Genomic DNA, 13,473 nt, shown 5'->3' on the forward strand with positions numbered 1-13,473 from the left:
CCCGCCCCGCCTAGCCCATTGGCTCAGCGTGCCCTGGGATCCGCCTACTAGCCCCAAGGCCTGGCCCTGCAATTGGAGTCATGGCTGGGAGTCCCACCCACCTCTTTGGGACGTCCTTTTCTATTGGTTCCCACTCACAGGCAGGTCAAGGCACACCTCCCCGCCTTTGCCATTGGCTCGCAGTGCTCACATTTATTGGCTCGCAACGCCGCGGGTTCCGGTGTTCGTCCGTCATTGGTCTGCGCTGCGCACTTTGAAACGCCCACTGACTCGTCGCCTCCGCCCCTCTCGAGAGGGCGTCCCTCTTTCGACTCCGCCCCGCGGCGAAGTTGCCATTGTAATTGGTCTGCTTTGGCCCTTGAAGCATTCTGATTGGCTCCGCGGGTACAGGAGGCCGACCCTGGTGACGTATCCGGCCTGGTACGGTCATTGGCTAACGTGCCAGGGTCGAGGGACGCGGGTAAAGGTGGGTTGCGCGGCAGAAGCTGCTAGGCAGCAAGGTCAGGCCTCTCGTCCCACCAGGCACCGCGGCGGACGGGCAGCCCCTAGGTCCAGAGTCGGCGACCAAAACCCGGAAGTGCTGACCCTTCCCACAGTGCCTCGGGAGAACTCTAACCGGTTTATGTGAACCCTGTCCTGCGGCTTCTTACCCACAATGCCCCTTACCTACTTAACGCGAGACAGTTGCGGTAGACCCACCCCTTTTGTTACCCATCATCCCTTCTGTTCCCCGCCCCCACTTGCGTCACTGCGGCTTCTATCTTTGGCCCATTCATTCCCGTCCTATTACCCAGCATGCCTCTGTCCCATTCATTTCAGCCTCATTTCTTCAACTACCTATAGCTCGTTTCTGCCTGTTCACTTCCATCATCCTAGCGCTTCTTTAATTAGCCATGATGTTTTGGGTCCATTACCCATCATGCCTGCCGGCCCTGTTTCTCTATTATTCCTCTGCCTCTGGCTCATTCATTCAGTTCTATTAACCATAATGCCCTGAGCTCCTATTGCATTATTCGTAATTTTGCCTTTGGCCTATTCTTACTTGCCATTTATCCTTTAAACCTGAGTCCCTCAAACTGAATTACTGCCATTTCTATCTTTGTTCCGTTTATTCCTGTCCATTACCCATAGATTGTCGTTCCCTGTCATTAACCACCGTTCCCTGGACTCCTCCCCCTTTCCTTCCATTATCCACCATTATGTTTTTGGCTTACGCGTTTTTGCTCATTATCCGCTAACATATATATATATATATATATATATATATATATATATATATATATTTTTTTTTTTAGATATCTTTGGCCCTTTTATTTTTTGCCTGTAACCCATCTTGACGTCTATCCTACTGATTCCTTCGAGCTCTAGGCGCCCTCTTCATTTCCCATCATGTTCCACTCCCATCCCCTTCACATCCCGCAGAAAACACAATTTGACACCCGGTCAAAGTATAAACTCAGATTTTGTAGGAAATGCTGTATTACAAAACTGTATTATATCCCCACCCACCCCCTCCAACCCCCACCCCCTGCCAGGAGACGTTTGGGTTCCATCCCCACTGGGCAGGAGTAAAAGGACTCAGTAGTCTTCAGCGTAACAGCAAATTCTTCTCCTAAGGCTGGGACTGGCAAGGCACACTGCATGAGGCTTACCTCATCCTAACCCCGGGCTGGGGCTTAATTCCCTCTAGACAGGAATTGGGGTAGTGGGGGCTCAGGGAAGGGTCTGGACCCCTGAGACTCCTGCCTGCAGGAGGGAGATGAGGAAGTTCCGCTTTGGGCTGGGGAATCCCCTCCCTCTTGCCTTTGGGGAACAGACAGGGTGGGGAGGGGGAGAGTGGGGCTCTGCTGCCTGGAGGGCTCAGGTCTGAGCAGCAGGGTGCCCCCACCAACTACCCCAGGAGAGCTATTGGGAGTTTACTTCCTGAGGACACATCAGAGGTCTGGGGTTCTTCTTTGGGGTTTTGAGGGAGTCTGGAGATGACGGGACGTGAGAGGTATGATCTAAAGTCACAGTCTTAGGAGTCCTCGGGTCAGAGGCTGTGCAGGAATGTGCTTCCCCACCCCCACCTGAGATAAGGTTGCCAGGTTTCTGTTGTCATGACTGGTTTCTCTGGGTCAGAGATCATGGATTAGAGGTCATTGTGGAGCCACCGAAGTAGAAGTCACAGATGAGATGCATTTTTGTGTGTTAACTGACAGTGGCCTGGCCTGGCAGAAAGTTGAGGGATCAAAAAGTGAGAGGCAAGAGGCCAGGGCCACGGCAGCTCACACATACATGGCTCGGGACATGACAAAGCCTTTGCTCCGGTAGGAATCAGCGGGGCTAGAGTAGGACAGGGCGTCATAGATGGGGTTGATCTTGTCCAAATAGTCTTCCTCCTCCTCCTCCTCCTCCTCCTCCTCCAAGTCCAGGGAAACCCTCTCCACAGCAGGTGGCCCTGGAGGCACCAGGATGGGTGACCCCAGGCCTGTAGCCCCCAGGAGCAGGGGCCCTGACCTCTCTTCCAAGGTGGGCAGCTCATGATATCGAGGCATATCCTGGGGGCAGGGAGGGAAAAAGCCCAAAGTCATCTCCTGAGCACACAGAATCCCAATCCGCCCCTTGACCCCCAAATCTCGACCATCTCCTTATGCCAACCAGACCTAACCTTACCCCTTGCGGCCAGGGCTGAAATTGCTCTGGGGCAGTCATATGGCTTATCCAGAACTCAAAGCCCAGACCCCATCGCTCCTGGGCCTCTCCTTTGTCTTTTGATCCCTGACCACAAGTCTTTCTCCACGAACCTTTGACTTCAATCTTCAATCTTATCCTCAACTACTTAACCTTAAGGCCGAAACAGCTCCTTGAACCTCGGTTTGTCTCAACTTTGATAGGACCCCTGACATCCAGCAGACCGCTTTCACTGACTGAGTGACCTTGAGCTCTAACCTCATGTTCTTGCGCTTTTTCAACCAAGATCTCCCCCACTGAATCCTAAACACATCTTGATTCTCTAAGCTCTGACCAGAGACATGGCCCTGACCTTGAATTGTGACCTTTAATGTCAGGAGCTGACCCTGGCCCTAAACCCACCCCTGACCTGCCCTGAGCTCCTACCTGCTCAGCACATGAGACGCCAGCATCAAAGTAGGGAGTCTTGAGCGGGCTGTGCTCCGAGGCCCCAAGAGTGAAGAGCTGGGAGGGCTGCAGGGAAGGAAGAGGGGCGGGTCAGGACAACCCCCGCCCCCCATGGCTGGCCTCTCCCAACCAGCTCCCCCTCCTAGCCCCCGCCTCAGTGGGGAAAGGTGGGTATGGGTGTGGGTGCAGCCGGGTACCGGGGGAAGTGCTCACCATCTCTGGCTCCTCGAGCTTCGCCTTGGGTGTTGGTGGCTTGTACGAGGGAGGCCCCTCCAGACTGTGGAGTAGGAGGTAGGTCAAGGTGGAGGCTCAGACAGGAAGAGCCCTCCTATCCCAGGTCACCGCACCTGCTCTCCCCTCTAACTGATCTCCCTTTCCACCGCCCATGTGCCCCCTTGCCCAGCTAATGCCTAATCACCCCCATCAATTTCTCTTCTTCCAGGAAGCCTGCCTGATTCTCCAGGAGGGTCAGGAATTCTGGACATATGGTTACATCTAGCTTTTCTTCCCTCTCAGAGCATTTACTGAGTTTGTGTTTGAAATATTATTTCTGATATCATCCAATAACCATATCCCACTGTGAAGCAGTGTGAAGGAAAAAATGAAATCTGGGTCTTCAACAGTGTTCTCAGAACTCGCCATGAGGAAGTCAGGAAGTATTTGTTAATAGAATGAATGAATAAACGAAATGCTTTCCTGGCCTCCAACCTAGGATACAATTCCCTCATCATACATACCCGCAGACCAGAGCATCCTGCATGCATAATGAGTGCCTACTGTGCCTTCAATCCCCAGCTCGGATGTTGCCTCCCCCAGGAAGCCCTCCCTGACCCTCCACGCTGGGTCAGGGGCCCCCTCTGGCCTCTCACAGCTCTCTCAGCTTTTCTAGCCCATCGCCGGCCATGCTGGACTGCCACTCTCTAGGGATGGGTCTGTTTCCTCCAGACTGTGAGCCCCAGGAGGGCAGGGCCATCTCAGGCACCACAGGGTCTCAGCCCTGGGTTGGACAGAGGAGATCGATGGCAAGTTGTTGGTTTGAACTGACTAGATGATTAAGGCAGTGGTTCAGAAAATTTCTTGTGCATCAGAATAACTCAGGGAACTTGTTATAAATACAGATTCCGAGCCCTTCCTGTAAAAGTTCTGATGTAGTAGGTTTCGTATAAGCTCGGGAATCTACATTGTCAACAAGTGTTCCACCCCTGCCGTGCGCGCGCCCACACACACACACACACACACACACACACACACTGGGTAGTGTTACTTCAGAACCATTTTGCCCCCCAAATGCTTCCTTGCTTGGCGAATTTCAGCAAGTGATCTCAGCCCCCTCTGAACCTGTTTCCTTTCTGATAAAGTGGGTACCATTGGCTCCCTGTGAGAATTTATGTTTCCATTATGTATTTATGTGTGTGAACACTTTAAAAATGTTTGTCTCATCAGTGCGTCACTAACCTCCAGGGCCTGGCCCTAGTGGATACTTTCTGAACGCTTGTTGAGTCAACGAATGGATGTGAGGCTTCATCAAGGTCACACATGTAAAAATGCATCTCGCCAAGCCTGGCACATAACAAATGTTCTACACAGAGACGTGTAGCTGGTTCCCTCCTGGCCCCCATATCCAGGCTCCTTCTTTCTCATATTAAGAGATTTTAGTTGGGGGTGCCTGGGTGGCTCAGTTGGTTAAGCATCGGACTCTTTTGTTTGTTTATTTGCTTTTTGCATCTGTAAAAGGTATTTATTCCGAGAATCTAAAATTTGGACAAAGAATATTGAACAGCATCGGACTCTTAATTTCAGCTCAGATCATGATCTCACGGGTTGTGAGTTCAGGCCCTACATTGGGCTCTGCACTGATGGTGCAGAGCCTGCTTGGGATTCTCTGTCTCCCTCTCTCTCTGCCCCTCTCCTGCTCTCTCTCTTTCAAAATAAAGAAATAAACATAGAAAAGAGAGTAAGAGAGATTTTAGCTGGACATATGATCACCCAGAATAAAGACTACATTTCCCAGCGTCCCTTGCGGCCGGTGCACCATGTGACTAGATTCTGGCCAATGGGAAGTGAGGGGGAGTGACGGGTTCCCTTATAAGGCAGCTCACTGCCTTCTGTTTATCTTGCCCCCTGGCAGGAATGCCTGTTTTGAGACCAGGATGGCCGTATCTGGTTGTCCAGTATGTAGACGGTGATAGAGCGGGGAGCTATCATGGAACGGGAGGGAAGGGAAGGCTGAGTAATAAGGTAGCAGGAGCCTGGGCTCTGATGGCTTCACGGAGCATAGCTGTCATACCCGTGCTTTGTGGGAGACAGAAATAAGGCCTCCCTCCCATTTAAGTCACAGTTATTTTGGGTCGCTCTGTTTCCCACGGCCATCACAGATGTTTCCCCCCCCCCCTTGGGCTCCCCAATTCTGGGACCCCCTCCTCCACCCACTTCTCAGGGCCCGTCACTCACTCATCATCCTCCTCTGCCCCCTGCAGCCTCTGCTCTTTCCGCTGCTGCCGGCAGATGAGGATGCCTGTGGCGGCCACAGCGGTGGCAATGATGGCAGCGATGATGCCCCCAATGATGCCACCCGTGGCCCCTGCGCCTGCTGTGTTGGGGGTCTCTGCAAGAAGAGGGACAGTGTAAGGGGATCCCCAGGAGAGGAAGCCACAGCTCCTTACTCCCAGGCACCCTCTTCCCTAAGTCATCGCCCACCTGCCCACCTCTTCTCCCAAAGGCAGAGGGCGTTCGTTCCTTTGCCTAGTCCTTACTCAGCATTTGTTGGGTCGCAGTGGTGAACAAAACATACAGGAGTCCCTGCTCCCGCGGGACACACGTCCTAGCTGGGCAGAGAGACCAACAGCACAGAAACAAATACAATAGCTCATCTGCCAAGCGGCAGTGAGTGATACGGGGTGAAAACATAGGGGAAGGTGACAAGGAAGTGACGGGGGGGGGGGGGCAGGGGTCGCCAGAGAGAGACTTAATAGGAGGTGACATTTGAGCAAAGACCTGAAGGAGCCGCAGGGGGTGAACCGTGAGGAAATGAGAGCATTGCAGGCAGAGGAAACAGCCAGTGCAAAAGCCCTGAGGAGGAAGCCTCGTGTTCCTTTTGAGAAACAGCAAGGAGACCGTGCGGCCAGAAAAGAGGGGGAGACAGGGGAGATGAGGGAAGGGAGGTGATGGGGCAGCGCTAAGAGGCGCGGAACCTAGGGGATTCTGGAATCGGGATGGGAACCCTTCACTCATTACAGGGAACGGAGTCATCGAGTCATCGAGTCATCGGGGGCAGAGGATGTAGCTCCGCCAACCTAACAGGAAAGGGAATTGAGAGGAGCTGTGGCCCCCTGGGCTTCTCGATTGTAGCACTTCTCACCCCCTGATGTCACCTGTTTGCTTGCCAATTTCCACACTGCACTGTGAGCTCCAAGGGGCAGGCTCTGGCACACAGCTGGCGTTTGCCAGATGTAGGAGGAGGGGCCCGTGTGCCAGGTCGGCAAAACTCCCGCCCCTGCCTGCTGGCGCTAGCCTCCCATGTTGGGGAGGAGGGGGCGGGGACCAGAGTGGGTGACAGGACCGTAAACAACCAGAGGAAACCACGCACACGCAAGAGCCCCACCCTCTGTGAACCCCATTGCACAGATGCGGAGATCAAGTTGCCCGGAGGAATAATGGCTGGGTCCCCGGTTTCCACTACTTCCCGCACCCCAGCCTGGCATCCTCCGGAGGGCTTCAGGGCTTGGGGCTCGGGGGGACAATTGTAATCACCGCTCGCTCAAGCCACACATAGCCATCCTAAGAGTGCTGGGATTCCTGGGTTTTTTTGTGTTTTTTTTGACTGCACGCCCAGGGGGAGGGGGCTGTCTGAGTCACCTCTGTGCCCCTGGCAGAATAAGTGGAAGTCAATACTGGTGGGAAATGAACTCCCCGAGCCCCACTTAGCTGCTCAGTGCCGGTTGTTCCTGGCACAGGCTTATTACACCCTGCCCCACGACAGCTGCGGGGGCCCACACAGCTCTACCTGTGTCTCAGAGGGATGGCCAGGGGCCACTGGGAGAGCAGAGGTGACTGGGGCAGGACCCTGTCCCCCCCACCCCCCTCATTCCCCAGCCTGGGTTTGGGGGCTTTTCTAGCTGGGGGTGGGGGGAGGGGAAAGAGGGATACAGACCTGCAGACCCTCCCCTGAATCACCGAAAAGCCCCTTGGGCCCAGGGCAAGGAAAGAGGAAGGAGGCTGAAAAAGGCCCGGGTGTCATCGGTGTCAAGGTGGGGTTTTCCTGGTTCCTTAGTCCCCCAGCACCTGCCCAGGATCCTCAGGGCCCAGAGAACACAGCGGGCAGTGCTCTCCCTCCCAAGATCATCAACAACCTCAAGAAGGTCAGGTTTGAGCTTCGCGCCCCCCCCCCCCCCCCCCCCCGCCCCCCCAGCCAAGGAGTCCAGGTTCCCAGTCCTGTTCTGGGGAGCTCAGGGTTCTCACCAGTCTGGCTAATCCACCCGAAAGGCACCTGCAAGTCCTGGGACCGCCCCCCACCCCCACCCCCCCAGTCCAACCTTCCCAGCCTCTAAGCCCAGAACCCAGCAACCGGCTCCCCCGGTTATACTGGCCTCAGGGGTCTCAGGCATCCGGTGCGTCATTGATGGATCCAAAGAGTCAGAACACAGCCCCTCCCCCATCCCGCCCCCGGGACCTAGCAGTCCCTGTCCCACCCCCCAGGGAGGGGGTCTGATGTATTACAAGACACCCCCGCTGTTTTCCTCCAAGGCGTTTATTAACTCCTGAGTGTCGCGGGGCAGGGTGGGGCGGGTCAGAGCCAAAAACAAGTCTCTGGGGGTGGGGTGGGGGTGGGGGTTCCTCTCTGGGTCCCCACTACTGAGCTCCGCAGGGGCCTCTCCTTCCCCCCCGGGCAGCCCTGGCGACAGAAGTCCAGTGTGTGATTCCTGTCCCCTCCCAATCCCAGGGAAGTGGGAGGGAGCACTTGAGCTCCAGTGTCGTCCAGAAAAACGAGTCCAACCAGTCTGGAACCCTTGGCTGGGGCGGCTGTCTCTGTCTCTGTCTCTGTCTGTCTCAGGGTCACACGTAAATTGCCCGCCGGGAAATGAGGGAGCCGTCCAGCTGGGACTCCATGTCGTCCTCGAGAGACTTGGGTGGAGGCAACATGAGACCTTCCTCTGCCTTCTCCTCCTCTTCCTCCTCGTCCTCCTCATCCTTGCCATCTGGCTTCAGGGGACCAGGGGCGGCTGGTGTCCAGAAGACAGGGCCCCCGTTCCCAAACACCTGAGTTTTTGGATCGTAGGATCCTCCTCCATTGTCGCCTCCTCCTCCTCCTCCTCCTCCTCCTCCAGGGCTCTTCCTCCTCCTCCTCACCCTCAGCAAGATGAAGGCCAAGGACCCCCCAGCCAGAAGCAGCAGCACCAGCAGTGTCCCCCCCACGGCCCCCCACACCACTGGACCCACGTCTCGGGGCGAGGCCCGGGGTGTGTCTGAGGAGAGAGAAGGAGGGGCGAGAGACAGAAAGGGAGACAAGAGGTCAAGAGGACACATCTGGGGGACGGGGCACAGGACACGACAGGGACAGTGATGGGAAAATCCGGGATGTGATTCGGGGTGTGGGCAGAAGGTGGGGGAGGCGGAGGGAAGGGAGACCGCGCTAAGCGGTGGGCACCTTGGACAGAGTGGGGGCGGGGGGTGGCCAACGGGTGGCCAGATGTAGTTCCTTATACCTGCACAGGGTTTTTCAAAACTTAACACTTGCTGGGGGCGCCTGGGTGGCTCAGCCGGTTGAGTTTCCCGACTCTTGATTTCGCCCAGGTCGTGATCTCACAGTTCGTGGGTTCGAGCCCCACGTCAGGGCTTGGGGTTCTGTCTCTGCCTCTCTGCCCCTTCAGCAGCCCCCACCCTCTCAAAATAAATAAATAAACTGAAAAAAAAAATTAAACTCGCTAACATTTCAAAACCAGACTATCTCACCACAAATCCCGATTTCTTTTAGGGAAAAAGAAAATCAAACTGATGGCGACACCAATCTCTCATCTGCCCCTGGTGATGGGCAGTGGCTGAGTGAAGGCTGGCTGCTCGTATCGGAACAGGGTTCCGCATCTGGCCAGCCGGTCACTTGCGAGGACCCTGTAGGTATCCGAGTTTGTGACCCGCTTGGGACAGGCCGTGGGGTCCTCACAAAGGCTCTGATGTTCGGGTCACAGAACCTTGGGTGGATCCAGCCATCAAGAGGCAGAGCTGGATTTGGGTTCGAGACTGTCACAGATTCCAGAGCTCTCTGGGCTGGACAGAAGGGGACGAGAAGGGTGAGGGTTCTCCTGATAGTTCCCTCCCCTTGGAAGTGGCTGGGGGGCACCTGGTCCGGGCGACATGGCCTGCCTCCTGTCTGGCCATGTGTGGAAAATGGAGCCATGAAGCCCCCTGTCCCCATCAGTGGCCCAGCAGCTGGGAGGGGAGGGGTCTGAGGGAGGTGGAGAAGGAAGCCAGGGAGTGCTAAGGGTGGGGGCGGGAGAGATGAGGGAGGGGACCCTGGGCCCCACATCAGGGAGAGACATTGATGCAGCTGGAACCAGGAACCATTTTCTACACACCCCTTGCCCCACCCCTGCATGCCAGGCCTGATGGGGAGAAACCAGGGGGAGGGGGATCCACTTACACCTGAGCCCCTCCTCCCCACACCCTGCACACAGGAGAGGCTGGGACCCACGCTCCTGAGGGCACCTGCTTCTCCGGGTGTCTCTTTTCAGAGTGGCATTTTCAAATAGAGCCATGACCCAGAGGGCTGTCACCTCACTTTAGTGACTCGCAAGGAACAGTAATAATAATAAAAAGCAGACCAGAAAAAGTGTGTCCGCAGTGTGAAGGGTCAAGCGGTATTTTGTGAAACAGTTTCTCTGGAATGTGTGTCTGTACCTGCACACGGGTTAGAGGCGTGGAACAGTTTTCTTGCTGCGGATGCTTATCAGTTAATGTCTGGGAACCTGCTTTAGCGCATGCTGGAATGTTTATCTGTGCTCCTGGAGGTGGTATTTTGGAGACGGCGGGCGTGTTCGTGAAGTCGGCGGGTCAAAAGTTCTCCAGTCGCCCTGAGGCGAGGTCTAGCCTGTGGCACGGCCTGTGGGCCCGCCCGTTTCTGTGTGTTTCAGGAGTTTTAGGGGGTGTCCGTGTTTTCGTGGTTGTGGATCCCTTGGACGACCCTCAGGCAGGACTGCACCTGTGCTTTGCGGGGCTCTACCCCTTGGGGGTGCCTACTGACGGAGGGCGGACGCCCAAGAGGGTGTGTACCTGGGGCACGGGTTCAGGGGATGTATTTCCAGTTGGGCATCTTGCTGGGTAGCAGGTGGAGCTGACCCTCCCTCCCCGGGGTGTGCCTTCGACGGCAGGGACTGGCCTCTCTGCTCGCCACCGTGTTCCCGACATCAAGGAGGCGGCTTGGCAAAGAGGAGCCCTCGACAAATATTTGTCAGATGACGATGTGTTGAAAGCAACGGGGTTTCTGGGGACTGTCTGAGGGCGTGCACCTCTGAGACCGTCTTTGAGTTTCTCCCTTAGCTCTGTGTGAGGGATGGTTTCCGCGTGTGGAAACTGTTGCCGTCCGCAGGGCTCTCCCCACTGCCGGCACGTCTGGGTCTCCCTCCAGGGGTGTGCGTTTGTGCGTGTGAGTGTCAGCCTTGCTGAGGGCAGGCCGCCTGTCTCTATGGGTGCGTTGGCCGTGACCGTGACCCGGACCACGCGTGTCGTATCTCCAGGGCGAGGGAATTCCTGAGAGGGGTCTGTTTCCGTTTGTTTCTCTAGGGGTGTGTGTGTGTGTGTGTGTGTGTGTGTGTGTGTGTGTTGTAAGATTATGTCTCAGGGCGCCTGGGTGGCTCAGTAGGTTAAAGTGGCCGACTTCGGCTCAGGTCATGATCTCATGGTTTGTGGGTTCGAGCCCCGCGTCGGGCTCTGTGCTGACAGCTCAGAGCCTGGAGCCTGCTTCCGATTCTGTGTCTCCCTCTCTCTCTGCCCTCCCCCGTTCATGCTCTGTCTCTCTCTGTCTCAAAAATAAATAAACGTTAAAAAAAAAAAAAAAAAGATGGGGCGCCTGGGTGGCTCAGTCGGTTAAGTGGCCAACTTCGGCTCAGGTCATGATCTCACAGACCGTGAGTTCGAGCCCCGCGTCGGGCTCTGTGCTGACAGCTCAGAGCCTGGAGCCTGTTTCAGATTCTGTGTCTCCCTCTTTCTGACCCTCCCTCGTTCATGCTCTGTCTCTCTCCGTCTCAAAAATAAATAAAGGTTAAAAAAATTAAAAAAAAAAAAGATTATGTCTTGGTAAGGGGATCTGTTTTTGTTTCTGGCCATGGCGCCTGTCTGCCTGTCTCTAGGTGTGGGTGTGCCTGTCCTCACGCCTCTGTGCCTTTGTCTGCAGTCCTGTTTCTGAGGGGGCCTCTCCTCCTCCCCACTATGCCCGGTGTTGTGTGTTTGCACAGGCGTGTTGTGTAGAGTGTCGAGCTGGGAGGGTGTTTCCTAGAATGTTTTTTTTTGTTTTTTCCTCCAGGTACACATGGCATCTCGGTGGCTCTGTTCGTTGTGCGGCCCTGTTCTCTTGGGGGGTGTGTCTGGGTGACGGTGAGCCTGAGAGTGTGGGTTGCGGTGGGTGAGTTTCTGTTTCGGTTACGATGCCATCTCGGACGGAGCACAGAGCCCGTCTCTGTAGATCTGGGCCCAGCGGGCTGCTGGCTCCGTTCTCAGCCCTGGGGTTCACATGTCTGGGTCTCGGGGCACGCCGCCTTGTAACAGTTCCTGCCTCCCGCTAGGTGGGTGGCTCCACAGCCGTGACCTCGACCCCGCCTCCGTCAGCCTGGGCCACAGGCCCGGCCTGGCTTCGTTCTTTTCCTCTCCTGTCTTAGGGCCCGTCCGGAGTTTGAGTTCAGTATGGGGGGGGGGGGGGGGGGGGGGGGGGGGGGGGACTCAGAGAACTTTTGACCCACAGACACATCAGCTGCCATTCCCAAAATACGCCCCCTAGAAACACAAATGTTCCAACACACACGAAAGCTGAGTTCCTGGGGCGCCTGGGTGGTTCAGGCGGTGGAGCGTCCGACTCTTGGTTTCAGCTCGGGTCATGATCTCCCGATTTGTGAGTTCGAGCCCTGCATCGGGCTCCCTGCGGTCAGCATAGAGCCTGCTTCAGATCCTCTGTCTCCCTCTCTCTCTGTCCCTCCCCCACTCGCTAGCTGGAGCGTGCTTCCTCTCTCTCTCTCTCTCTCTCTCTCTCTCTCTCTCATAAGGGGCTCCTGGGTGGCTCAGACGGTTAGGCGTCCAACTTTGGCTCAGGTCATGATCTCACAGTCCGTGAGTTTGAGCCCCGCGTCAGGCTCTGTGCTGACAGCTCGGAGCCTGGAGCCTGCTTCGGATTCTGGGTCTCCCTCTCTCTGCTCCTCCCCCCGCTCACGCTCTGTCTGTCTCTTCCTCAAAAATAAACATTAAAAAAAAATAATAAATGAATGAAAATTAAAACAAACAAACAAACTGATTTCCTAATGTTACTTGACCGGCACTCCCTGTAAGAAATCAGTGTTTGAGTGTGTTTCTGTTTGCCTAGCTGTCTGACATGCGTCTCTCCAACTGGAGCCCAGGGCAATATCCCCGGGTCTCTTCCTGAAGACCCTTTCCGAGCCTCTAGTCTCGAGCAAGCCCCTAGCAGAGGCCTCATCCTCCCGATTCTCCTGCCAGTGCCTACTCTATTGTCCTGATCCAGATCCAACTGGGGGGGGGGGGGTGTGCGAGACAGAAAAGCCCCACTGCCCTCCTTTCTCATCGGCGAGGCGGGTCTGGATCCCTCCCCAGGCCGGCGGCACAGCCTCCCCGCAACGCGGCCCCGGAACCCAGGAAGGAGGAGCACTTGGGGGGTTGACCCGATCTTCGCCCGCCACCTCCAAGACCCGCTCACCTCGGACGAGGACCACCTGCTCAGCACGGCCCGTGCCCACGGCGTTGGTGACGGTGCAGATGAACGTGGTGTTGACGAGTTTGTCCACCGAGTGGATGATCAGCTGGGGGCCCTGGGCTACTGCGGAAGCGGGGAAGACGCCTGCGGTCCTGGAAGGCGTGAGGGGTCACCGGAGGGGAACATCAGGGCCCAAAGCGGGGCACAGGCCTGGTCCCTGATGACGCAGCCTTTAACACCCAAGCTCCAGGGACATAAAACTTAATACTTAAGACCCGACACTGCCAGCCATCTCCTGGAGGACTCATGGGTTCAGATCCCTGGTGCTGCTCCCTCAGACCCAGGAGTCCATCCCCCAGCCTCCTCCTCCCTCAGACCCAGGAATCCAGCCCCAGCCCCTCCTCCCTCAGACCCAGGAGTCTAGGCCCCCAGCCCCTCCTCCCTCAGAC

The 13,473-nt window shown here is 56.1% G+C and overlaps 1 protein-coding gene across 2 annotated transcripts in view; it reads right to left on the bottom strand.

The window, feature by feature from the left end:
• Nucleotides 1-1,807: 1,807 nt before the first annotated feature.
• NECTIN2 (nectin cell adhesion molecule 2) overlaps nucleotides 1,808-13,473 on the bottom strand; it is a 29,633-nt gene continuing 17,967 nt past the window's right edge. Inside the window, exons 5-9 of one of the 2 annotated variants that reach the window (XM_049620855.1) lie at nucleotides 13,028-13,176; nucleotides 5,572-5,725; nucleotides 3,334-3,397; nucleotides 3,100-3,186; nucleotides 1,808-2,540 (exon numbers count right to left, since the gene is read on the bottom strand). In XM_049620855.1, coding sequence (XP_049476812.1) covers nucleotides 2,268-2,540; nucleotides 3,100-3,186; nucleotides 3,334-3,397; nucleotides 5,572-5,725; nucleotides 13,028-13,176 — 727 coding nt within the window. In that variant the 3' untranslated portion in view covers nucleotides 1,808-2,267. Of the gene's footprint in view, nucleotides 2,541-3,099; nucleotides 3,187-3,333; nucleotides 3,398-5,571; nucleotides 5,726-7,848; nucleotides 8,583-13,027; nucleotides 13,177-13,473 lie in introns of those variants that run through there. The other variant, XM_049620856.1, reaches the window with a different exon arrangement.

The sequence above is a fragment of the Panthera uncia genome, assembly GCF_023721935.1.
Source record: "Panthera uncia isolate 11264 chromosome E2 unlocalized genomic scaffold, Puncia_PCG_1.0 HiC_scaffold_19, whole genome shotgun sequence".
NCBI classification, from domain to species: domain Eukaryota; kingdom Metazoa; phylum Chordata; class Mammalia; order Carnivora; family Felidae; genus Panthera; species Panthera uncia.